The following is a 27,947-nucleotide window of genomic DNA, read 5'->3' as shown; positions in this document are numbered from 1 at the left end:
TAGCATGGACACCTCCAACAGATTCGGAGGAAATACACCCCTGCCCCCTTTCTTCCCTGTCACTGTCCTTCAGTTCTATTCCCTTAGCTCTCTACCTGTGTATTGAGAACTTCCCATGAGAAGGGCATCGCGCCAGGTCACGTGGGTTCCAAACCTGATAGGACTCTGCTCCTGCCTTCCAAGGAGCCCATGGCCTGTGCGTGTTCTCCTGGGTCACGCTGCCAGCACAGTGGTGCCCGGGATCAGGGCTGTTCCGGGTGCTGGTGTGCCTCATGGAAGAGGACACGTGCAAACCTAGTAACCCCACAGTCACCTGGGTGGGCTTCCTTCTGTGGAGCTGGGAGGCCACCCTGCCCTTTTGCCGGGGCTGCCAGATCTACTGTGACCAGACTCACAGGGGCCCCTGTGATTCCAGGGGAGAAGGAAGCTTTGGGGAGACCCGCCAGCCCTCCCTCTAAACTAGGACAGTCTTCCTCCCTCCCTCTGCTCCTCTTTCCAGGGTCTGGGAGGAATAATGCCATTGGCATGCAGTCCTGGGTTCCGCTGAGGATGCATGAGGCTGGGGACAGGGTGCTGGTGCCATCTTCCAGGGACAGCTGTGTTGGCCCTGCAGGCACTCAGCTTGGAGGTAATAAAAACTTTCTTTTCTTTTATCTTTTTGTTATTAGTAAACAAAGCAGATCCACTGCCAGGGTGACACTGAGAGGGAGGACAGGGTACTGATAAGGGGCTTGAAGGGAGGTCTGAATGATATCCTTGGCAGTTAAATCATTTTAGGCTGTAGGTTCCATAAAGATCCACGATTGTCTGCAGAACTTAAACTTCAAACCACACGAATTTTTCTTACAGTCATAATAGCTAAAGTAATTCTGCCTAGTCTTCTTATGATGACATTAAAAGTAGCTGAAAATATTCTTAGCAAGAAATGCAATTCTGACAGCACACTAATGTAGACACATTTTTTAAAAAGGCAGCATACAATATAGAGTGCAAACAAAAGTATGTCAAGAGTGAGAAGCACTGCCCAGCCGGTGTGGCACAGTGGTTGAGCGTCGAACCATGAACCAGGAGGTCATAGTTCGATTCCGGTTAGGGCACATGCCTGGGTTGCAGACTCATTCCCTAGTTTGGGGCATGCAGGAGGCAGCCAGTTGATGATTCTCTCTTATCATTGATGTTTCTATTTCTCTCTTCCTCTCCCTCTTCCTCTTCCTCTCTGTGAAGTCAATAAAAACATATATTTTTTAAAAAGAGTGAGAAGTAGCAATAGGTTCAAGAAACATGTTTAATTTACTTTCTTTGGCTGACGTGAAGATATCTGTACACACCGGTGCCAATTACTGCAACGCCAAGAACTACAAGAAACCAGAAAACAAGTGACATGTAACTCTAAAAACTGACACCAAGGTTCCAATCCAGCAGAAGAAATTTATGTTGCTTACATTTCAGTAGGAAAAAATACTATTTTATTAAGTGCATATACATTCATAATGTATCTTAACTCATCACTGTCTAAATGCAATTCCCTGGAATCACTTAGAGTCTGCAGTAAGTCAGACAAGAGTTCTTGCTTAATTTAGAATATTACCCAAAGCATATTTGGGATGAAAACTCATATGACTAATCATATATACATAAAAAATATGTGCTATTTAGGGTTTGTTATTAAATAAAAGTAGGGAATATAGAAAAATACACAATCACCAGAATAAAATAGTATATTCCATATAGACTAGTTTACTTAATTTGAAGCTATAAAAACTGTAGAAACTGGGAAATCATTTTTAAAAATGCACTTCTCCGCAGTACTATTTTAAGTGGTATCCAGCTCTGAGACACTTACTTGCTGAAGAACAATCAGAGCAATGAGTCCTTCACCTAGAAATAAATAAAACCAGTTTGAAGATAATTGAGCATCTGGGAGTCTCCAATAGTTGATACATTTAAATTTCGGTCAGACCATCTACAAACTACATCAAAGAAAATGTTTATCAGTCTAGTTCAGTGTGACTGCTGATGCATCCAGCTCCTTTTGATCACAGAGCCTTCTAATATGACTGCAGGCTTAGGGCCCAACAATGTTTTGTGTTGTAGCTACCACACTAGGTTATTTAGTCAAGGTTATTATTAGAATAATTAGAATTCAGTATATTAGAGAAAATTTGTTTTAAAAACATGGTATCTCATTATAGTTGATTTAGTTCCATAGTTAGTCTACCATTTCTTATGAATTTATTTTTTTTTCCACCAAAAGTTGGTTTGTGGAATAAGTCATAATGAAGCTATCTTATTCTGTCACACAGATGTTATCTGCAGTCTTCACAAACAATACTTTATCTTATTATCAACCCCTCCTTCTACCTTTCTCCAAAGGAACAGTAAGCTATAGTCATACTTATTAAGGGGATTCTAAGGATGTAAATGAAATACCAGGGCACATGGATAAAAATTATGCTTAGAAACTTAAAAAGACATTTTTTACTATCCAGAGAGCAATAAAAAATACTACCACATCTTAATTCTTGGTAATGTTAGTAGTATCACTGCTTCTAAGCTGCTAGAGATTTTGTTAAATTTCTGTAAGTCAGAGCATACAATATTAGGTTTTCTTGTACACTTTTTATTTTTATAAAAAATTATCAAGTGCTTAAGATCTTTGTTGATAGATTTTCTTATTGACTTCAGAGAGAAAGGGAGAGGGACAGAGAGATAGAAACATAAATGATGAGAGAGAATCATGGATTGGCTGCCTCCTGCACGCCCCCTACTGGGGATCAAGCCTGCAACCCGGGCATGTTCCAAACAGGGAATCGAACCCAGGACCTTCTGGTTCATAACTAGACGCTCAATCACTGAGCCACGCCAACAGAGAAAGTGCTTAAAATCTTAAGATGGCAATGGATTTACTGATAGAATGACAGTTTGACCACAGTGTTCAGGGTAGAACCTAACAAACCTAAGGTGAATTTCATGAAAAGGTTAACCTTGGCGGCATAGGTAAACACCTGAAATTGCTGCCTCGCACAACCACTTCAAAAATACAACTAAAAGACAAAACGAACATCATCCAGAACCACAGGAAGGCTGGCTGAGTGGGAAGTCTACAACTAGAAGGAAAGAGAAAAGCACACTGAGACTCAGAGGAGGTGTGGAAGTAAAGTGCAGAGGTAGGGAGGTGCACATGGAAAGGGCTGGCAACTGAGGATGCGGTTGTCTTTTTCAATCAGGAGGGAGTCACCAGCTCCTGACTGCTCTAAACTCCAGTTCCGGGTGAGTCTCTGGGGACCCAGACTCATATGGGGAGAAACTGGACTGTCTGGCATCAAGCGGAACTCGAGGGCAGCTTTCTCCCACAGGTGCTTGCAGCGATTACCCCAGGACACTGGGACCTGGGGCCTTTTAGGGCAGGACTGGGAATCAGCAATAGCTGTTGCTCCACCCTGTTGATTCCCTAGGACCCTACCCCACCCAAGCTGTGCACAGAGGCTTTTGCATATGAATGACCTGGACCTTTGCAATCTAAAATTACCTAACAAACTGCAGCTGGGTCAGAGAGACCCAGAACATCCAAAAAGGCCCAAGGCCCCACAGCAGCTTGCATTGCTTCACAGCTGGGCCTCATCTAGGCACCTCCAATTCCAACAAAGAAGAGGAATCTGCATATCTCTCCATAGCTCCTGCTGGGTAGCCTCAGGAAGAGGCTAAATGGCACCTCCTCAGAGATCCAAGAGCCAGTGTTCCTAGTGGTCAGAGTGGGACCATCCAGATTAAAACTCCTCAGATCCATAAGGGACACACTCAGGGGGCAGACTCAGTGAGCACCAAAGCCCCACTGAAGCAAGTCTTCCCCCAGAAGGGTGTCTCCAGTACAGAAGTTCTCCCACCATAGACACAGCTTATTCTCACAGCCAATTGGCCTGGAGGTCAGTTCCTCCCAATGATACCAACTACAATCAAGGCTTAACTACAACAAGACTGTGCACACAACCCAAAAGGGGTGCACCAAGAGTGTCCACCTCAGATAATTGGGGAGGCTGAGCCACTGGGCCCTATAAGACACCTAGCACAGAAAGCCACTCTATCAACACAGGGAAGCATAAAAAATGCAGAGACAAAGAAACAGGTCACAAATGACAGAAATGGAGGAAAGCAAACTACTAGATATAGACTTCAAAACCACAGTTATAAGGCTTTTCAATAATTTTCTAGAAACCGCCAATAAATTTAGTGAGATCCTCAATAAGTCTAGTGAGACCCTCGAGGTCATGAAAAAGGACCAAATAGAAATTAAGCATACACTGACTGAAATAAAGAATATTATACAGACATCCAACAGAAGACTAGAGGATCGCAAGAATCAAGTCAGAGATTTGAAGTACGAAGAAGTAAAAAACACCCAACCGGAAAAGCAAAATGAAAAAAGAATCCAAAAATATGAAGATAGTGTAAGTAGCCTCTGGGACAACTTCAAGTGAACCAACATCCGAATTATAGGGGTGCCAGAAGAAGAGAGAGAGAGAGCAAGATATTGAAAACCTATTTGAAGAAATAATGACAGAGAACTTCCCCTTCCTGGTGAAAGAAATAGACTTATAAGTCCAGGAAGTGCAGAGAACCCTAGACAAAAGAAATCCAAAGAGGACCACACCAAGACACATCATAATTAAAATGCCAAGAGCAAAAAACAAAGAGAGAATCTTAAAAGCAGCAAGAGAAAAACAGTTAGTTACCTACAAGGGAGTACCCATATGACTGTCAGCTGATTTCTCAACAGAAACTATGCAGGCCAGAGGGAGTGGCAAGAAATATTCAAAGTGATGAATACCAAAGAACCTACAACAAGATTACTTTACCCAGCAAAGCTATCATTCAAAATTGAAGGTCAGATAAAGAGCTACACAGATAAGAAAAAGCTAAAGGAGTTCATCACCACCAAACCTGTATTATATGAAATGCTGAAAGGTATTCTTTAAGAAGGGGAAGAAGAAGAAAAAGGTAAGATAAAAATTATGAACAACAAATACGTATCTATCAACAAGTGAATCTAAAAAAGAGTTAATAAAAAATCTGATGAACAGAATAAACTGGTGAATATAATAGAAACAGGGGCATAGAAAGGGAGTGGACTGACTATTCTGGGGGAGGGGGGAAGGGGTGTGGGGGTTGCGCGAATAGACTGGACAAAAATCGTGCACCTATGGATGAGGACAGTGGCAGGGGGGGGTGGGTAAGGGCAGAGGGTGGGGTGGGAACTGGATGGAGGGAAGCTATGGGGGAAAAAAAGAGGAACAACTGTAATAATCTGAACAATAAAGATCTAAAGCCGAAACCGGTTTGGCTCAGTGGATAGAGCGTCGGCCTGCGGACTGAAAGGTCCCAGGTTCGATTCCGGTCAAGGGCATGTACCTGGGTTGCGGGTCGATGTTTCTCTCTCATCGATGTTTCTGACTCTCTATCTCTCTCCCTTCCTCTCTGTAAAAAATCAATAAAATATATTTTTAAAAAAAAAAAGATTCCCATGCTCAGAATGGCCTTGAACATCTGGTGTGCTCTGAACAGGGCCTCTACACTCCAATCGGCCTTGCACATCTGGAATACTCTGAATAGGTTCTGGACATGGGGGTTATAAAATGAGGAAGGGTCCAATTAGAAAGTAGCATGAACAAAGAAGCTGCCAACATTTATAAACTCTTAGATAAAGAGACTTCACTGGTTACCCATTTGGAGACCCTTCCCCAGGTGGGAGTTTGTATATGTTTGCAATAAATTTCCATACTTTTGCTTAAAAAAAAAATTAAAAAAGGTTACCCTTACTAAACACATCTAATGTAAATAAAACCAATATTTTTTTCACTTTCCTCATTTAGTAATATTTACATTTCATTAATGGTACAACTATACTTTATCAGATACTTTAACGTATGTTGTGTGAACCTTGTGAGCCTACATAAAGTGTGGTGCACCAGTGTGTCATAGAAAAACAAACCCAACTTATAGTATTTCAGGCTTGGATATACAGGTCTGAATAGGAAGAAATTAATCTATAAATTACCATCACAAAATAACACTATCATATAAAAAGCAAGTTATGTTCTATAAATTTTAATTTACATATAAACATAGCAATTGAAAAAGTGTCCTCACCCTATAAGAATCCTAATTTGAGGCATCTTTTAAAAACCATGTTAACTACATGTGTCTACATACTACTGCTTACATTTGTCACAGTATCTGCAACATTGAAATAAGTACTAATGTCAATAATCACTCATTTGAGACAGATTGTTCCTTCTCTAACTATAGACAATTAAAATATGCTATTTTCCTGTAGAACTCTAAGGCCACATAATGCAGAGTCATCAATAGTCAAAATAATACCGTATTCCTTATTGCCTTTAGATGGTGGTTTACTAGTTTGAGTGGAATGCTCTAGGAAAAATAAAAAAAAAAAGGAAGTTAAAAAAGTAAAGACAATAAAACCTTTGTAAAAAAAGAAAAAAACCTCTTACAATTTTATTTTTCTTTTATAAGTCACCTTAATGTGTTTTTTTCATTAAGAGTAGTATAAAGTATTATAAATGTATATACAATGTCATCAGCATTCTTCTTCCTATCCCTTAATATTTCCCATAACAATATTCTTGGTAGAGCAAACAAATTTATCATTAGTATTTTGTTAAAATTAGTTATGACAGGGTTTTGCCCTGCGGCTCCCCACTGTCAGGCCAGGCGATGGTTTTTCAGACAAAGAAACAGAACCACAGAGCCCTGCTGCCACTTGGACTCCCAAAACTCGCTCCCTGTTGCCCTTGGAGTTGGGTCCAGGAGTATAGTATCTGTAAACCAAGAGCTGTTGCAGTAGAATCCCTGTATCCCTCTGTGACTGAACCCTAAGAGGGTTGCTTGAGATGGGCACCCAAAGCGTCAGGGGTTGCCACTGTGCTGAAGGCAAAACAAACCCCACCCCCAAGCAGCACAGCTGAACTGTCTTATAGAAGCCATGGAGGTTCAAGACTGGGAGAGCAAAGAGGTAAAAATCTTGTGATTCAGCACCATCTACTGGGGGGAGAAGGGGGGTCCCAATATAAGGTGACAGCAGAAGATTTGACTTTGGGTGATGGGTACATGGTGCAATAAACAGAGCTTGTAACATAGAAACCCACACCTGAAACCTATATGTCCATGTTGATCAATAAAAAAATAAAATTAACCTGTGGATTCAATGTGACCCTACTTAAAATTAAAACATAGGATGGCTTAATTAATGATTTAGAATCTCATCTGCAATTAAAGGAAATTGCAACATAATAAAGGCCATTTACAGAAAATCCTCTATACCAGTGGCTCTCAACCTTCCTAATGCCACGACCCTTTAATACAGTTGCTCATGTTGCTCTCCAATTTCATTGTACATATTGAACATAATTAAAGCATAGTGATTAATCACAAAAACAATATGTAATTATATGTGTGTTTTCCAATGGTCTTAGGCAACCCCTGTGAAAGGGTCATTTGACCCCAAAGGGGTCGCAACCCACAGGTTGAGAACCGCTGCTAAGTGAACAGACAGAAGTGATTCCACTTCAGTGAGGTGCCTCGAATAGTCAAATTCACAGACAGAATATTAAATAGTGCTTATCAGGCCTGGGGGAGGGTGAATAGAGGGTTAATGGATGTACTGTTTCCGTTTGAGATGATGAAAAAGTTTTGGAGACACAGTAGTAATGGTTGCACAACAATGTGAATGTACTTAATACCATCAAAATGTACCTGTAACTGGTTAAAATGGTAAAAATAAAAGTTGAACATAGAGTCCAAACATTTCTGAAACTGTTCTGACAGATATTATAACATAGAGTACTACAGTGAGAAAACATTATTTCATACTGCAAAGGCGTGGGCAGAATTCAAGGGAACAGAGACAACTAGAACACTAATGAATTTAATGTATGACAAACCTGGCACTTCAAACAGTAGGAGAGCAGACAAAACATGAGAGTGGGTGGAGTGTAAAGGATTCCTATCAGTCCATGTACCATAATGAACTTCAGGTGTGCCAACAATTTATTTTTTTAAACTATTTTTTTAATATATTTTATTGATTTTTTACAGAGAAGAAGGGAGAGGGATAGAGAGTTAGAAACATCGATGAGAAAGAAACATCGATCAGCTGCCTCCTGCACGCCCCCCACTGGGGATGAGCCCGCAACCAAGGTACAAGCCCTTGACCGAAATCGAACCTGGGACCCTTGAGTCCGCAGGCTGACGCTCTATCCAGTGAGCCAAACAGGTTCGGCAAGGTGTGCCAACAATTTAATGCAAAGAATGCAATCAGAACACATGGTTGAAGTGTTTGTAATTTGAGTGTGGGGAAGTCCTATAGCTCTTACAATAAAAACACAACACTCACAGCCCTTGGAGGAGAAAAGATCAATAAATCCAACTTAATGTAAAACTTCTGCACATATGAATGACCACTGATAGGAAAATAGTTAAATAAAATTTGGCATATACCAAAGTAATCACCAGGAAGGTGATTAGGAATAAATCTAAACAAAAGGATAGGAATAAATCTAAACACACCCCCAATCTAAGACAGTACACGTAAAACGTGCAAGTTTTAGAAAAATATAAACAGCATGATGCCATTTCTGGATAAGAAAAAAGAAAAAAAAATCAAAATATGTATAATTGCACATATAAGGATATTGGTGTATAGAAATAGATGAAAAGACACCTAAACTATTATGTGATTAACTCAGGTAATGAACTAGAAAAAGAGGAAACTATCTTTTACTCTGTATACTTTTTTAATATTTGAAATTTCCCAAATTAAGCTGTATTCTACTTATGCAATGAAAATGTGTAAAAAGACAATATATATCAAACTGCATAAAATATGTTAAAAGATGGCTATTAACAACCAAAGCACTTGTATGCATGCATATTAGCATAACCAATGGATACAGACACTGAGGTGGTGGGAATGGCTGGGGGGGGGGGGTGGACAATTGGCGAAAAAGGAGACATATGTAAAACTTTAGACAATAAATACATAAATAATAAAAATAAAAAATGGCTATTAAAAATAACCAATGAAAAGAAACCTAGAAAATAACATTCACTTCCTGTCAAAAAGACTGTAATTTATAATGAGTTCTGAAAAAGTCATAAGAAAATATTTTATAGAACAAATAAATAAATATAGACCAAAAAAGTTTCATTTCATTGATTAAAGAAATGCAAATTGATACATGACATCATTTTTTTACCCATCACCTTATGAATTTCTTAAGAATATAAGTAAGATAAAGAGTTACCGAACCTAGAAAACTTGACTCTGGAGGCGTGGCTGGATTAATAGGATTGACATCTGGAAAGATAAATTTGATTCTATTCACCAGATTTATCAGTATAAAATTAATCATTTAATTTGATTTTTTATTATTTTAAAAGATTATTTCTCAAAATGAAAAATACACTTACTTTCTAAACTTTGCAATTCTACCTCTGGGAAGTCACCTAAATACATAAAAATGTTTGCATAAGAATGTTTACTGTAGCTTTGTATTTTGTAACATAAATCTTAGAAGTTTAATAATAAATCATAAAAATAACATCTTCAGAATAAACCTATATATCTTTTTAAAAAATTAACATCCAAGTAATATCATAATACATAATTTTTCTTCTTTTCCACTTAGTATTTCACAGATCTTTTTTTCATATTTGCACAATTACATCTACCTTATCACCATTGTATGTTGCTAGTATTCCTTTTTTGTAGTCTTTCTGTAACTGATGATAAAAGTAATTGAGAGTTTTTGATATTTAAGATTCCTGCTGTTTATGTTCTTCATAAAATTTCCTCATATTTAATTATCTAACATTTGAGTCACTAAATTGTATCACTCTTTTGAAATCCTTTGTAAATTTTTATGGTCGACTCCATCAAAAGAGCATATCTGCAAACCTGGTATCCCACTGTGCATATACCCAATAGGACCCTGTGGGTAAACACAATGGGTTGATGAATATAAACTTCACATGCAATTTTAATGTACCAGACCACCAAAAAAAATCTTTCTCCCTGAAACCTCACAACACTCAACTAAGATTCTCAAGCAGGCTACCAGTTACCAGATATACAGGAGTTATAAAAAGGTGTTCTCATTACCATGTTAGCATGCATAATTCCCCTGAATCCTTTAAAATATTAAGACAACAGGAGATATAGAAACAAATTAGAAGCCAGTAATAGAATTTGAGTTCAACACCCTCATTAAATGACAGGAAACTAAACCCCATAGAAATAATGTAATTGAGTAATCAGAGCCAAACTAGGACTCTGAGCGAGATCAGCCCAAGCTAATACTCTTCACACTATGGTAGTTTCCCTGCATCCATGGGGGATATGTCCCAAGACCCCCAGTCAATGCTTGGAATAACAGATACTACCAAACAAGTGTGTGTGTGTGTGTGTGTGTGTGTGTGTGTGTGTGTGTGTATATATATATATATACTAGCATTATGTTGGCCCCTACATATACATAACTATAATAAAGTTTAATTTACAAATTGGGCACAGTAAGAGATTAACAACATTAATAACACAATAAAACAAATATGACAATATCTTATAATAAAAATTACATGAATGTGGTCTCTTGTTCTCAAAATATATCATTGTACTATACTCCCCCTTCTGCCTAAAGTGATGAGATGAAGTGAATTGGATACAGTGGACCAAGGAATGATTCACATCCCAAGTGGGACAGAGTGGGCTAGCATGAAATTTCATCATGCTACTCAGAGTGGCGAGTATTTTAAACGAATGAATTGTTTATTCTGGGAATTTTTCATTTAATATTTTGGACCACAGTTGCAGGTAACTAAAATAGCAGAAAGCAAAAACCACAGATAAATGGTGACTACTGTAGTCCTCTTGTTTCTACTGCAACCAATGGGTAGCCAGAGGTAGCAGCACTGAAATCAGGAAGACAGTTCCTTCCACCATATGAAAATAATCCCGCAAGTCTTAAGCAGAGCAGCTGATAAGTAGTCCAAGCAACAAGTCCTCCATTTCACTCTGCCTTTCCATGATGAAATTTATTTTTTGTTGTCAAATTAAAAAAATTCCCAGTAAGAAGAAAAATCGTAATTGTATGAGGTGGGGAGAGGTGGGAGCAATAGCAACATGGGTCTTGTTCTGGAGACAGCAGACATTTTGAAATTTTCCAGTTTAAGTGGGAAAATGTAAATGGTTGCAGTTTGGAAATGAAACAGTCCCGTACTAGTAAGATACCCTGTACAGGTGTCACCAGATCACTTTTTAAATGAGTGAAACAGCGAAGTTGATGACACATAAAAAAGACACATTAAAGAAACAGAAGCCACAGACCTTCCAATTCCCGAATACTGATTGGAGTGATGCTGTAAATCTATGAGTTTCCTTTAAGAGCTGCCTACATGACAGGCGCTGTGCTAAGTGCTTTAAGTGCCTCCCATTTTACCTTTTCTATTATCCAGGAAGGAAGACATTAAATCGTTTTACATATAAGTGAGCACATTTACTAGTAAAGCTTGTTATTGCTCAAGTTTTCACACCTATTTATATTTGTGGACTATGGCAACAACTAGAATAGCTGCAAAAATGTTATTTTTCTTTTTATTATTAAAAGGACGGATGACCAAATCACCAGACAGCCAAAAGATTTTTTTTAAATCCATAGCTATTTAAACAATTTAGAAAAATAAAGCAGGAAGTTACTAAGCCTGAGACATGAGAAACTGTAGGTTTTTTCCTGGGAGGAGTTGACATTGAAAAACAAAATAATGTAAACTGGATCAACCACTTGGTTATTATTTTCATTTTACGAAATGATGCCTTTCATTCTTGACTCATAATCGGTGAAATTTCCCTTGCTTTAATTTATTTGAAAAAATGTTTCCTATATATTTTGACACATAAAAATACCAAATAACAGAAATTTAGGCTCATGTGTAATGTACATGATGTGTTAAGAGCCTATCAAAACATAAATTATACGTCATACCTCTGTTCCGGAAATGAACACAACACAGAGTTACATGCAAAAATTACTTGCTTCTTCGCAATTATTCTGTATCACTGATATTTAATGTCAAAGAAATAATAAAAAAGAAAAAGATACCCTTTGTACCTTGAATACATTTTGGCATTTTGGGCTCCCAATTATTGTTCACTCCACAGACAACTGTCTTGCTGCCTTCAAGGTAAAATCCCTCCAGGCACTCAACTGTAACCTCAGATTTGTAGTAATATTTTTTCCTAAGTCCAGAAATGACTCTCCCATTCTCGAGTACTGGATATTGACATTTGACCACTGAAAAGCAAAGAAATTCCAGAATGAATGGAAAATTGTTTTAACCCAGGACAGAAACATTACTGCAAAGTAGTACTTTCTACTGGGAACAAGGAGACAAGAAATGGAAGCCAAGATATTAATTAAATAAAATACTTTACTTCCAGAGAAACAGATATAGAGATATCTAATAACCTTTTCCCACCTAGAAAAGACTCTCATGATAGATTATTAGTTTCTTATGTGTTTTTTCAATAGTGGCAAATTTTGAAAAAGTTCTGACTACCAGATTCAAATTCTGGGCAAGTTCAAAAGCAACTTCTGATTCTCCTTAATTTAGGGATTAAAAAAAAAATTCATGCTGACACTGATTACAGTACGCTGCTTTTCAGAAAGTCAGGGAAGACTCTTGTGAGAAGGTTATACTTGAGCTCAAGTTAAAAAGAAGATAGCCATGCAAAGATGTGAAAGGAAACGTTGGTAGGTAGCAACAACATACATGAACTGGAATGTTCAAAAAATAGAAAGGCTGCACGGCCGGCGTCGCTCAGTGGCTGAGCAATGATCTATGAACCAGGAGGTCACTGTTGGATTCCCGGTCAAGGCACATGCCCAGGTTGTAGGTTCAATCCCTAGTGTTGGGCATGCAGGATGCAGCTGCTCAATGATTCTCTCTCATCATTGATATTTCTATCTCTCTCACTCCCTCTTCCTTTCTCTCTGAAATCAATAGAAATATTTCTTTTAAGTTTCAATTTCTAATAGATTATTGCTAGTAAATAGACACAGAATTTATTACTGCACATTCAGTTCTTGTCTAAAACTTCAGTCTTTCCTATTTTCCAAAAAGATAATCATGCCATAAGTAAATAAAGTTTGCCTGTTTCCATATCTTGCATTATTTTACTGGCGAGGCCCTTTAATACAATGCTGAACAGAGTGGTGAGAACAGACATCCTTGTATTGTTTCAACGTTAGGGGGAAATAAATTATTCTATTACATTACGTATAAAGTTAGCTGTGAGATTCATGTAGGTGATTTTCACCAGGTTCAGCTAGATAGCTCATTTCTATTCCTAATTTGCTAAGTTTTACCATGAAAAGATGATAAATTCTGGCAAATGCTTTTTTTCTCATCTTTTAAGATGATCATGTGTTTTTCTTCTTTTATGCTCTCTTTAAGTGGCAAATTATACTGATTAATTTTTTTCATTTGAATCAACACTGCTTACGTGGAATAACTACTTCATTATGACATACTGCTATTTTTCTATATGACAGTATTTAATCTGTTAATATTTTGAAAAGGAGTTTTTATTCTATGTTAATAATGAATATTGTTTATAATTTTCCTTCAATGTTTTTATCTGGTTTTGCTATCAAGGCAATGCCATCCTGTGTGTTTTCTTTCTTTTTTTTTTAAAATATATTTTATTGATTTTTTACAGAGAGAGGAAGGGAGAGAGATAGAGAGTTAGAAACATCGATGAGAGAGAAACATCAATCAGCTGCCTCCTGCACATCTCCTACAGGGGATGTGCCCGCAACCCAGGTACATGCCCTTGACCGGAATCGAACCCGGGACCCTTCAGTCCGCAGGCCGACACTCTATCCACTGAGCCAAACCGGTTTCGGCCTGTGTGTTTTCTTAAAGGGCTTATAGAGAGCTACTATTATTTACTCCTAAAATGTTTGGTGGAATTCCCCATTGAGAGCATGAGGGCTATAGTTCTTTCTGTGAGGTTTAAGTTATCAAACTTACAGGCTTAAAATTATTTGTGTTATCCCCTAATTATTCCTTAAATGTCGACAGGATATTTAATAATGTCCTCTTCTTCGTTTTTGATATTGGTAACTTTTATCTTCTTTTATCTTGTCAAACTGGCTATAGGTTTATCTATTTTATTGGTTTTCTCCAAAAGCCATGTATTTGTTTCATTGATTCTATTTCTCTCTTTTCAATTTCACCAACTTCTAACTTTATCATTTCCTTCCGTTTCCTTGTTCTCAGTTTAAATAGCTCTTTTATTTCTTTACATTCATAAGGTGGAAACTTAGGTTACTAATCTGAGACTTCTCTCTTGCTATAAATATCCCTCTAGGCAATGCTTTTGATATTAACAACTTGATCTATTGGGATGTTATGTTTCATTTTTATTCAATTCAAAATCCTTTGTAATTTTTTATGACTTGTTCTTTGATTTATGGGTTAGTATGTGTTGCATAATTTTCAAATACTTGGGGAATTTACAGATATCTTTGTTTTCATTTCTATATTCATCCCTTTGTGATAAGATATTATACAATCCATGAATTCAATTTGGAAGAATTAAAAAATTTATCTTATTGCCTAGAATATGTTATTAGAGATTGATCCATATGTAGTTGAAATGAGAAAATATTTTGCTGTTATTCAGTAGTTCCCTTCTTTCAAGAGTCAAGTGCCCCCCCAGTGTCTCCCTGGTTTGGGTCATGCCTTAATGCCGTAAACAATGTTTGTCAGGTAAAGGCATACCTTGTAGGTGTTGTAGGTTTGTTCCAGACCACAGTAAGAAAGGGAGTGTCATAATAAAGCCAGTCATAATAGTTTTGTTGGTAAGTGTCTTGTCTTCCATTTGTAAAAATTATAACATCTGTGAAGCGCAAAAAAGCAAAGCGCAATTAAACAAGGTATGCCTGTGTGTTTTATCCAGAATGTATCAATCTTATCATCAGTGAGAGGGTTAGTCTTTTACAATTTACTGTTTCCTTCAGCCAGAACTCTCATAGGTCCTGTATTATCAGATAACATTTTATTTTTAAGGCAGTGTGTGTTTTGTGGTGCTTCCAGGCAAAAAAAGTCTTAATCCAAGCAATACACAGTAATTCACAAGGTATACAGTGAAATACCAAGAACAAGTGGGGCGGGGGTGGGGAACTCTACAACTAGAGCTATTTTTTTTTATTTGACCTATTCATATGACTGTTTTGTTTACTTTTTGGTAAAGTAATTTGAAAGAAAGAAATGGAAAGATTATTACCTTTACACTCAGGAGGGTTACTACTCCATTGGTTACGCCCAGAACAAACAAGCCTGCTCTCTCCAACAAGGGAATATTCATCTGGCCCATTGGAAGGCTTACAACTGTAAGTGACTACTTCACTATATTCAAATGTATCCTTGTGGCTATTGCTGAATTCTCCATTTGGTATTTGTTGAGGTGGTTGACACAAAATCTCTTTAAAAAGAGAAAAAAAAAAGAGGACAGGAAAGGCAAAAGAAAAAGTAAAAGATTAAGACAACATTAATAATGTCTTCTGAACTTCTTCAATAAATTCATTTACATATGAGTTCTACAATCTAGTTGCATATATGAAAAAATGTAATATCTTTTTCATCCTTAAGCATATATAGTGCAATCTGCCAAAGGTACAAATAGTGTGTTAAGGCAATAGCCCAATTGTGAGGTCTATATTTAAGCCAACATATTGATGAGTGTGCAAACACATAAAACAATGCCACTATTCTCACTTTTTGAAAATTTTGGTTTTCCTTTAAAAAATATGTTGTATATATTAATGTGTATTGTGCTCACGGTTCTCAATAATGAATTCATAAATAATTATTTTTAAAACTTTTCAGGGTTAATTCCAATATAATGGAATAGCAATAGCCATATCCCAACTGAAGAAAAGCTATGTGGGGGTCTTTTTAAATTTAAAAGCATGAAGTCAAGCCAAGGTCAAAAGTTTGAGAACTGCTCTAAATTCTAAAGAAGAATATACTTACTTTCACACTGTGGGGGACTATCACTCCATTCCACATTATTTTCAGAAATTTCACAAAATAGATTTTTTGTTCCAAGTAAGTAATAACTAAGTGAGAATGGAAAAAAAAATACTGTTTTCTCTCTCAGTTAAGAAGAAATCCATAATTACAAAGAAAACTTTATGTGGTTGTTTTTCTGCATTTCAGAGGGCTTGAGGGAGAAGTTTCTTAAACAGAATATATTGAACATGCTAAACAAACCTGCAACTTAATGAAAGAGATTCTGCATTTGAACACACATTGGTCTGGAGAAACATGTCTACAAAGTCTGTCAGGCCTGAGAGTCTGGCCTCTTTTCTGTCTTTAGGAGGCACATCAACATTCACTTCTCCGAACTTGCTCATGCCATTCGACTCAGTCATACACCAACTGAGCAGAGAGATCTGGCCCTAGCACTTACCTGCCTGGATTCCAGTCCCAGCTCCAAGACTGGCTTGTTATTTGAGCTTGGGCATGTCTCTTCATGTTTCTATTTCTCAGATTTCTTATCTATGAAAACAGCCTAATAGTATATAACTCCTGGGATTCTTTTTAATAGTAGATAAATTAGCATCTGAGGCATAGTGAGTACTATGTAAGTTTTAGTTTTGATGAATCGAAATGTGTTCCCAGTAGCAGCTCAGGAGAACTCCTTGATGGAATAGCTCATGATTTAAAGTCACAGAACTCTCTCCTCCTTCTGGACTCTCCTTGTAAGTTTACTTCTTTTGTTCTTATCATTTACTATTTTCCTTTCGGTATATGTTGTGCTTCTCAATAAGGTTAACGCTTCTTTGAGAATAATCTTTGTTTTAACCTCCACAAGGTGCCAAGCAGGCTCTCTCTCTATGTACTATTGACTGCATATTCGCACTTGATCAAATTAAAATAGAGTCAGTAAAATGGCCTGCACACGCTTCCAGCTGACTTTCCCTGCAAGCCTCATTCATTGATCCTATATTATAATCTATTAGGAAAGGATTCTGGGATGACGCTGGGTAGCAAGCTTCAAGAACCGCTCTCCCCATTTGGACAACCATTTCTACTAGAAACTGCCTAATGTCGCTGTTTTGAAACTCTGGAGTTTGTTGAAGGCTTGCAACTTCCAGAAAAGACTTGGGCAGGTAAATTGCACTAAAATTGGTCAATTTGTGCTCTTAGCCCAGTGGCAGCTGCCCATGCTACTCCCATAGCACGCAGCTGGGCTCCTAAAGCAGTTTATCAGCAGACTGAAGGAGCCAGCTTGGGGTAAAAGGCCTGTGTTCTCCAAATATCAGGGGTGCCTGCTTTTATCACTGACTGATCTTTCTGGTCACAGAGAAGCAGACATAGACGTGGGCAGCCATTGTTGTCATATCTCGCTTCTCCAACGTGTAAGCCTTTTCTTGCTGACTGAGGAGAATTCCAGTGATTTCTTCTTCATTTCTCGCGATTTCCCCTTTCAGAAGCCAGATATTAAAACGTGGGACATTTAAAAACGACTATATATGTGGGGAAAATTAGGAAGTGATTATGCATGCCCTGAGAAAAGCTCAGAAAAAATCTGAGAAAACATTTAGTTTACCTGTCAGGCTGATCCTCAGCACAGAGCCACCCTACAAAAATCCAAAAACAAAAACAATAATATAAAAAAAAACTATAAAAGAATGGCAATCTGATTCCCATAGTTTCTCCATTATTAGATTCAAATGTTCAGTTCAACAATAACAAAAAAATCATAATGCATACAAAGAAACAGAAGAATATGACCCATTCAAAGAACAAGTAAATCAATAAAAAGTATCCCTGAAATAAAACACCTGAGGAAACATCTACTAGACAAAGACTTTAAAACAGCTGTCTTTAACAGAAAATCTGGTGGCAAGTCAGCGGTTTTTAGTTTTGCTGTCGTCTTTTCGTTCGTGAAGTGGCAGACAAAGAAAGGCAGATCTTCTAAGAAATAAAAGGCATCAAAATTGGAAAAGAAGAAGTAAAACTTTCCTTATTTGCAGATGACATGATATTATACATAAAAAAACCAAAAGACTCCATCAAAAAACTATTAGACTTAATGAATGAATTTGGCAATGTAGCAGGATACAAAATTAATGCCAAGAAATCTATGGCATTTCTATACACCAATAGTGAACTTACAGAAAGACTAAAAAAACAATCCCATTTACCATTGCACCAAAAAAATTAAGATACCTAGGAATAAACTTAACTAAAGAGGTAAAAGACCTCTACTCAGAAAACTACAGAACATTGAAAAATGAGATAGCGGAAGACATAAACAGATGGAAGAACATACCATGTTCTTGGATTGGTAGAATCAACAACATTAAAATGTCCATACTACCCAAAGCAATCTATAAATTCAACGCACTTCCCATTAAAATACCAATGGCATATTTCCCAGACCTAGAACGAACTCTCCAAAAATTCATCTGGAATTTAAAAAGACCCCGAATAGCTGCAGCAATCCTGAGAAAGAACAAAGTAGGTGGGATCTCAATATACCAGATATCAAGCTGTATTACAAAGCCACTGTTCTCAAAACTGCCTGGTACTGGCACAAGAACAGACATATAGATCATATAGATCAATGGAATAGAATAGAGAGCCCAGAAATCAACCCGAACCAAAATGCTCAATTAATATTTGACAAAGGAGGCAAGAACATACAATGGAGTCAAGATAGTCTCTTCAATAAATGGTGTTGGGAAAATTGGACAGATACATGCAAAAAAATGAAACTAGACCACCAACTTACACCATACACAAAAATAAACTCAAAATGGATATAAAGGATTTAAATGTATGTCGGGAAACCATAAAAATACTAGAAGAATCAAAGGCAACAAAATCTCAGACATATGCCGAAGCAGTTTCTTCACCGATACAGCTCCTAGGGCATTGGAAACTAAAGAGAAAATAAACAAATGGGACTACATCAAAATAAAAAGCTTCTGCACAGCAAAAGAAACCATCAACAAAACAACAAGAAAGCCCACTGCATGGGAGAACATATTTGCCAATGTTATCACTGATAAGGGTTTAATCTCCAACATTTATAGGGAACTCATACAACTTAACAAAAGATAAACAATCCAATAAAAAAATGGACAAAGGACCTAAATAGACACTTTTCAAAAGAGGACATTCAGAAAGCCAAGAGACATATGAAAACATGCTCAAAGTCACTAATCATCTGAGAAATGCAAATCAAAACAACAATGAGGTACCATCTCACACCTGTCCGAATGGCTATCAACAAATCAACAAACAACAAGTGCTGGAGAGGATGTGGAGAAAAAGGAACACTCGTGCACTGCTGGTGGGAATGCAGACTGGTGCAGCCATTATGGAAGACAGTATGGAGTTTCCTCAAAAAACTAAAAATGGAATGCCCATTTGACCCTGTGATCCCACTTCTAGGAATATATCCCAAGAAAACAGGAACACCAATCAGAAAGGATATATGCACCCCTATGTTTTCAGAGCAGCACAATTCACCATAGCTAAGATCTGGAAACAGCCTAAGGGTTCATCAGTAGATGAATGGATTAGAAAACTGTGGTATGTCTACAGGATGGAATACTATGCTGCTGTAAAAAAAGAAGGAATTCTTACCATTTCCAACAGCATGGATGGAACTGGAGAGCATAGTGCTAAATGAAATAAGCCAGTCAATGAAGGAAAAATACCACATGATCTCACTCATTTATGGATAATAAAGACCATTATAAACTTATGAACAAAAATAGATATAGAGGCAGAGCAACCTCGAACAGAATGTTAAACAACAGCGGGAAGGCCGGGGGGGGGGGGGTTGGGGGGCAGGAGGGGAGGGTAAGAGATCAACCGAAGGACTTGTATGCATGCATATAAGCATAACCAATGGACATAAGACACTGGGGGTAGGGGAAGCCAGGAGATTGTCAAGGGTGGGAAAAAAAAGGAGAAATATGTAATACTCTTTGTAATACTTTAAGCAATAAAACAATTAAAAAAAAAGAAAGAATATATGCACCCCTATGTTCATAACAACACAACTTACAATAGCTAAGATTTGGAAACAGCCTAAGTGCCCATCAGTAGATGAGTGGATTAAAAAACTGTGATACATCTACACAATGGACTACTATGCTGCTGTAAAAAAAGAAGGAATTCTTACCATTTGCAACAGCATGGATGGAACTGGAGAGCACTATGGTAAGTGAAATAAGCCATTCAGTGAAAGATAAATACCACATGATCTCACTCACTTGTGGAATATAAAGAACATTATAAACTGTCGAGGCAAAGAAGCATCGAACAGACAGTCAAACTACAATGGGAAGGTAAGGGAGGGTTGGGGGGTAATAGATCAACTGAAGGACTTGTATGCATGCATATAAGCATAACCAATGGACACAAGACACTGGGGTGGGGAGCGGGTGAGGGCATGTGCGGGGGGGGGGGGCAGGGAAGGCCAGGGGGAGGTTAATGGGGGGGGGGGAAGGAGACATATGTACTACTATTTGTAATACTTTAAACAATAAAAAAGAAAAACAACTCAAAAAAAAAAAAAAGAAAGGCAGGTCTTCTGAGTACTCTGATGGGCAAGGCCAGCACTCTCAAGTTTGAGCCCAATGACACCTTTGAGAATGTCAAAGCTAAAATTTAAGACAAGGAGGGCATCTTTCCAGGAAAACAGCACCTGCTTTTGGGGGCAGGGTTGAAGGAAGACCCCATCCTGTCAGACTGTAATATCCAGAAACAGCCCACCCTGCACCTGGTGCTTTGCCTGTGGGGTGGAATCTATGAACCTTTTCTGCCAACTCCCCTGAAATACAGTGGCCATAAGACTATATGACCCAAATGTTATGCTTGCCTGCAACCCAGTGCTATCAACTGCTTTAAGAAGAAATGTGAACACACCAACAAACTGTGACTCAAGGAGATGCTCAAAAGAGGCCTTTCCACTTGGTCCTACAGAGGACGGAAGCCTTCAGAACTTATTCTATGAGAATAGCATTACTGTGATGCCAACAACAGAAAAAGACACTACAAGAAAAGAAAGCTACAGAATAGTATCCATTATGAACCTTGATGCAAAAATCTGCAACTAATTACAGAAAACAGAAATCAAAAAGATTATCCACCATGCACAAGTGAGATTTATTCCCGGAATACAAGGGTGGCTCAACATATGCAAATCCACCTATGTAATCTGCCATATCAACAGCATGAAGGGTAAATCCACTTGATCATTTCAATTGAGCATTTGTCAGGATTCAACACTCTTGCATAGTAAATACTCAACAAAACAGGAACAGAAGGTAAGTACCTTAAGATAATATATTCCATAGATGAAAAATTTACAGTAAACATCCTATTCAGTAGTTTAAATCCAAAAGCTTTTCTTCTACAATCAGGAATAATGCAAGAATGCCCACTTTTACCATTTCTATTCATAGAACTGGAAGTTTAGTCAGAGAAACTAGACAAGAAATAAAAGGCAGCCCAGTGGGTTATGAAGATATAAAATTATCAGTTTGCAAATAATAAAGTCTTATATGTAGAAAACCCATCCTAGACGGTTTCGCTCAGAGGATACACCATCAGCCTGAGGACCAAAGGATCCCAGGTTCGTGTCTCGTCAAGGGCATGTACCTTGGTTGCAGGCTCATCCCTGGCCCGGGCCCTAGTCAGGGCTCCTGCAGGAGACAACCAATTGATGTATTTCTCTCACACTGATATTTCTCTCTGTCTTTTCCTCTCTCTTCCACTCTCCCGAAAAATCAATGGATAAATATACCCAGGTGAGGATTAAAAAAAACCACAAAACCCTAAAGACTGCGCGCAGAGTAGATTTTTCATATTGTGTGAATGCACGCGCACACACACACATCCCCACACAACAGCTGTTAGAACAAATAAATTAATGCAGCAAAGTAGCAGAATACAAAGTCAATATCAAAAAATCAATTTCTTTTTTATAGTGTATTACATTTACCCTGTAAATGCAAATTTTTATAAATGTCTAAATATATACTAGAGCAAGGGTGGGCAACCTTTTTGTGAGTGCGTGTCAAAACCAGCAAAATCTCCGACTCAAAATTCTTCTGCGTGCCAACCCTAATTTTTTGAGAACATGTTACGCCTACTTGATATCTCTTAAGGTGTATGTATGTGAAGAACCTTGAAGAAATAATAAAATTCATTCAAAGGACAAAAACACAGTATATGATGATGAAAAATACATTTATTTTTTAATGTATACATATACACTGATAGTCCGACAGAAAACTTTATGACTCTGTTTGATATTATCAGTGGGACTTTTGCTGCTGTATCACTGATGACAGAGATTGTACATCAAGTTTATATTTCGTGACATTCAGAGATATGCACGAGCTACTACTTTCATCCGTCAGGCTACTCCTATTACGAGACTTAACAAAATTCATCACTGAGAACAAAGATTCACAAGCGTATGTGGATGAAAACATGGAGAGTAGCACTGTTGCCAAGTTTTTTGTTTTTTTTTAAAAAAGCAAATAAAAATTTATTTTCTGGAATGGCATTCCAAGTCCTCAATAGTTCGTTTTTGACATTTCTCTCTGGTAATCCTGTCTCTAATCGCTTTTTTTCAATGTTTTCCAAGTCAACTCCAAGGTCAATAAATTTCTGCTTCCAAATTGAGCAACTCTGAAATTCAATCAACTGCATTTCAGTCAGCCATGTCTATCCATGAAAACATTTGTAAGTTTAGTTTCTCCAGTTTCATGCTGTCTGAAAACCTCAGGAATTTTGCTGTCTCTTTCAGTTCTCTGAATTTCGCAAATCTTGAGAAGAACTGCTCAATAGTTGACTTGATGATGTTTAAAAACAGCTTTTGAAGGCTTTGACAGTCTGTTCTGTCAGCTTTTGGGAGGTCTTTGATGTGCCTCTGGAGATTTGGGAAATATCTAAATCTCTCACCATCCACATCCCTCTTAAAGACTTCCAGTTTCTTTTCAAAAGCCTTTTTGTAACCAAACATAACATCAAGTGTCTTGCCAGTTCCTTGTAATTTAACATTTAAGTCATTCAAATGTTCACAAAAACTGTAAATGGAAGATTATAAGAGAGGGTTTCGCATGCCAGCAAAAGTAACTGGCGTGCCATGTTTGGCACACGTACCAGGGGTTGCCCACCCCCGTACTAGAGGCTTGGTGTATGAAATTCATGCAAGGGGCTTGGCCCTTGCAGCCCCAGCTGCTGCCTTGGCCATTGCAGCTATGTCCAGAAGGTTGTCCAAACGGTCATCCAGAAGGTCATTTGGCTGTTCAGTCTAATTAGCATATTAACTTTTTATTATATAGGATTAAAAGAGCCCAAGAGAACAAAGGCTATTACTATTAAGTGCACAGTACTTGTTTTTGAGACCTTCACTCCTTGATAACTGCCTTAAAACTCAGGTTTTTCCAGCAAAAGGATTTTGATCAATATTATGGTCTAGGCTATAACTCTTTACAGAGTTATTTCCATGAACAATATCTTTGGTGGGTAAACCTACCTACCAAGACTATAAGCCCTCCTTCAACTCTGAGAGTTGGCCATTTTAAATAGGATACAATTTGTTGTTAAACTGTCATCATGATTACTACAAGTTTAATGCTAATGATAGGCTTATTCTTGCATGTAGTATTATAAAAGTTTCCATTCCTTCACTTTTAATTTCTATTCATTACACATCTTCTCAGTCTGCATAAAAAACCCAAGAGTTGATTGGCTGGAAGTACAACTTGTCACACAGAAAGCAAAATGAACTCAACATTATGGGAATGCTGAAGAAGAGAAGCAAACTGAGAATAGAATTAGTAACATTTACTATATTCCTCTAAGGAGCAACTTACCCCTCATTACAAACATAGTGCGCTTGAGAACCAAATGTAGTTCCGTTTACATAAACTACTTCGCCATTGAGGGGCTCTCCTAGCTGCGGACATGTCTTTTCTAAAAGAAAAATTCAAATGTGTTGTTATATGACAATTTCAAAGCCAGTGAATCCAAATCAAAATTCGATATTGTTCTTTTAAATCCACTTAACTATTTAAAGACCAAACTTAAGATTCACATTTACTCTGGCAAGCAATTGCCAAGAAAAAGATTCCCAGGAGATTTTCAAAGACATTATTATCTAGAATCTCCATTCCCGTGGGAAAACCATCATGGTACTTGTGGACATGTGTGACAATATCCAGAGCAATACAAATAAAAGCTGTGTGTACTTACCTGTACAAGCCTCCTGGAGAGGAGGTGCCCATGTGTTATCAGGCTGACAAACAGCAGTGGTGGGGACTAAAGGTACAATACGCTTGTATCCTAAACGACACTTAAATTCGACTCTGTCCCCAGGACCATAAGATGCTTTAGGAGGACCGGTTAACATCATGGTTTTAAATCTCATTGGATCATCACAGGCATCTGGGCATAAGAGAATAAGAACATGACAAAGAAAAGTGTTTTATCTTTTCCATCAGCCTGGGACTGTGGTTGGGCAGCAGGTTGTTAGTACAAAATGAATGGAAAGGTCCTTGGCAAGTTTTTATTTTTTTAATTAAATTGATTCGGGTGAGTTTGATCAACATGAACATATAGGTTTCAGGTATGGGTTTCTGTGTTCTATGATCTGTATATTGCACCATGTGCTCACCACCCAAAGTCAAGTCTTCTCCTGTTACCACATATTAGGACACTCCTCACCCCCCACCGCCTTCCCTTTGGAAAGCACCACACTGCTGTTTGTGTTCACGAGTTTCAGTTTTATACCCACATATGAGTGAAATCATATGGTTCATAGCTTTTTCTGAGTGACTTATTTCACTGAGCATAATGTTCTCAAGGTCCGTCCATCTTGTTGCAAATGGTGCTATTTCATCCTCTCTTACGGCTGAATAGTATTCCCTTGTGTATAAGTACCACATCCAGTGCTCTATCACGGGACAATTTGGTGGTTTCCATGTTTTGGCCACCATGAATAATGCTGCAACGGACTAGGGGTGCATATATCTCTGCGAATACATTTTATTTTATTTTAAAATTTCTTATATTGATAGGGAGGTTCTTTTGTTTTTTTTTAAGGTTTTTTTTTTTGTTTAAAGATATTTTTATTGATTTCAGAGAGGAAGACAGAGGGATACAGAGAGATAGAGAAACATCAATGATGAGGGAGAATCATTGATAGGCTGCCTCCTGCACGCTCCCTATTGGGGACCGAGGCCACAACCCAGGAATGTGCCCTTGACTGGAATAGAACCCAGGACCCTTCAGTCCGCAAGCCCACATTCTATCCATTGAGCCAAACCAGGCAGAGCTCTGCAAATACATGTTAAAAACAGATCTTGTTCTATGCCTTTCTCTTGCCTCCATTGCCCTACTGCTGCCACACTGGACAGCTTGAGAGTCTGTGAATACCCTGAGGCTTGTCACATCTCTGAGACTTTGCTCCCACTGCTCCCTAAGTTCTGAACACCTTTCCTCCCTGCTCAGCTGCAACTCCTGCTCAGCTCTTATCTTGTAGACTAACCTGCTCAATATCCCTAGGAAACATATTCTCCCTCCTCCAAGAGGCAGTGGACAGTCCCCTATTCTTGGACTCTCTTCTGCATGGATCTCTCAGGTCACTGGCACGTGTTTTTGTGTTTACTAGTTAGCGTGGCTGACTCCATCTATCCATGGGGCCAAAATACCTAGCACAGGATGTCCCCCAGAGTAGCTATTCAAAAGAACTTGATACTAAACCACTGCTGTAGCACAGAGACAACGGTAAAGGAGATGCAATGAACAGAATATTGAAAATAATCACTTGAAACTCTAGGCCAGGGGTGGGCAAACTTTTTGACTCGAGGGCCACAATGGGTTCTTAAACTGGACCGGAGGGCCGGAACAAAACATGGATGGAGTGTTTGTGTGAACTAATATAAATTCAAAGTAAACATCATTACATAAAAGGGTGCGGTCTTTTTTTTTTTTTAGTTTTATTCATTTCAAACCGGCAGGATCCAGTCCTCGGGCCGTATTTGCCCACGGCTGCTCTAGGCACTGGGAAAGGATTTGGATAGGTAATTTCTTTGCTGCCTATCTGCCAGTATCCTGGTAACCTAGCAACTGACAGGAAAAGCACTGCTGTCATTGTATTGTAATTTGCACACTAAGGAAACTAAGAAACACTGTGTAACTTGTTGATCTCCGTTTCTTTAATTAGAAAGAAAGAAAAGACCCCAAATAGGCAGAAGAGACCACTTGTAACAAACTATTGTGGGTCTTGGGGGAATGAGAGTGCTCCTGGAAGCACAAGTTTTCCCTTCTGCAACTCCCTGGCAGCATTGGGCAACTACCTCTGAGATGCAAGCCTCCCAGGCACAAGGCGGCCTACAAACCCTTCTTCTCCTGAGCTGCTTCAAGAGTGAAACGTTTGTTTTATCCGCCCAGCTTAGTGATTTCTCCTTTTTACTTTCTCTAAGTTTTATTTTATCCTGATTTTACCTTTCAACCTTAAACTTCACCTTGTTTTTTATCCCCTTCATTTCTAGTTTTGTTCTCTCCCATGTTGTACCCTACATTCTGTTCATTTTCCTCTATTCCAAATAGCATGCACAGTGTCCTTCAACTCTAGTTTGAAGCCTATTCTCAACTTTATCCTCCTTTAAAAATTTCCTTGGGCCCTAACTGGTTTGGCTCAGTGGATAAGCGTCGGCCTGCAGACTGAAGGGTCCCAGGTTCAAGTCCCGTCAAGGGCATGTACCTTGGTTGCGGGCACATACCCAGTAGGGGGTGTGCAGGAGGCAGCTGATCGATGTTTCTCTCTCATCGATGTTTCTCACTCTCTGTCCCTCTCCTTTCCTCTCTGTAAAAAAAGAAGAAGAAAAATCAGTAAAATATATATATTTTTTAATTTCCTTTGGTGTTCTCCTTACCGCCACGGTTCCCTTTCCTCCCTCATAGAAATGAACTGTTTAATGATCAGTAACCAGAATACTGATCAGAAGACTGTACCAGAAGACAGTGGCGATATGAGCCCTGCAAATTGGACACACACGGGAGGGCAGAGCCTCTCTGGCGCTCCGCGGTCCCTGCAGTAGCTTTTAGGTACCACTGAAAGGCCATCCTAAGCCGGGCCACACCGGCACCACCCTGGTCCACCAAGCCCGTGCTTCCTACCGGACCCACAAAGCAAACCTCTCCCCGCCCTCGGCTCTGGTCGGCCAGCTATCTGACCCTCTCCATTGCTTCCAGAGCTCCCACCTTTCCCGTCCCTACCAGAGCACATGGGCAGCAGGAGCCCTAGGGCCACCAACAGGATGCCAGGGGAGCGCCAGAAAGAGAAGGCACTCGCGTGGCGGAGAGGAGATGGCCAGCGCGGCTCCGAAGATGCCATCATTTCCCAAGAGATCGGTAGGAAACCTGAGGGACAGCAGGCGTTTTTTACCTTTTTGAGAGCAGGTGTCAGACGCAACAATCCCCATTCAAAAAGTGTCCAGTGCGGGCCCGCTGGTGGGCTGGCCACAGTAGTGACGTCAGGGTCGGGCGGGGCCAATGGCAGGTGCGGGGCGGGGCCCTGGGGAGGGGCGGGGCGTTAGGCCCTGAGGGAATGGGGCGTGACCTGGCCAACATCTAACCCACCTGGTGGCTGGCAGCTCAGGCTCCGCCCTCGCCCACCTGGGCTGACCCTTTACCCCCTGCCTGGAAGCACAGCCTGGGTTTGCAGGAAATGGTGGTTCACCGCTGACTTCATGAACAGTTACCATTTTCAAAGGCTGCCCAGGTGAGGCTGCTCTTCATCAAAAACAGAACTGTTTTCCTCG

The 27,947-nt window shown here is 38.9% G+C and overlaps 1 protein-coding gene across 1 annotated transcript; it reads right to left on the bottom strand.

The window, feature by feature from the left end:
• Positions 1–1,337: 1,337 nt before the first annotated feature.
• Positions 1,338–27,520, bottom strand: LOC132221094 (membrane cofactor protein-like). Its single transcript, XM_059675019.1, has 8 exons — positions 27,403–27,520; positions 24,376–24,567; positions 23,997–24,096; positions 16,114–16,199; positions 15,365–15,562; positions 12,183–12,365; positions 1,844–1,878; positions 1,338–1,355 (listed from the first exon to the last, which is right to left on the bottom strand). The coding sequence occupies exons 1-8, from the start codon at positions 27,518–27,520 to the stop codon at positions 1,338–1,340; spliced, it is 930 nt and encodes a 309-aa protein (XP_059531002.1).
• Positions 27,521–27,947: the final 427 nt, after the last annotated feature.

Source organism: Myotis daubentonii, chromosome 18 (assembly GCF_963259705.1).
Source record: "Myotis daubentonii chromosome 18, mMyoDau2.1, whole genome shotgun sequence".
Classification (NCBI taxonomy): Eukaryota; Metazoa; Chordata; class Mammalia; order Chiroptera; family Vespertilionidae; genus Myotis; species Myotis daubentonii.
The sequence above is the reverse complement of the archived record's forward strand: the minus strand, read 5'-3'. Positions and strand labels throughout refer to the sequence as shown.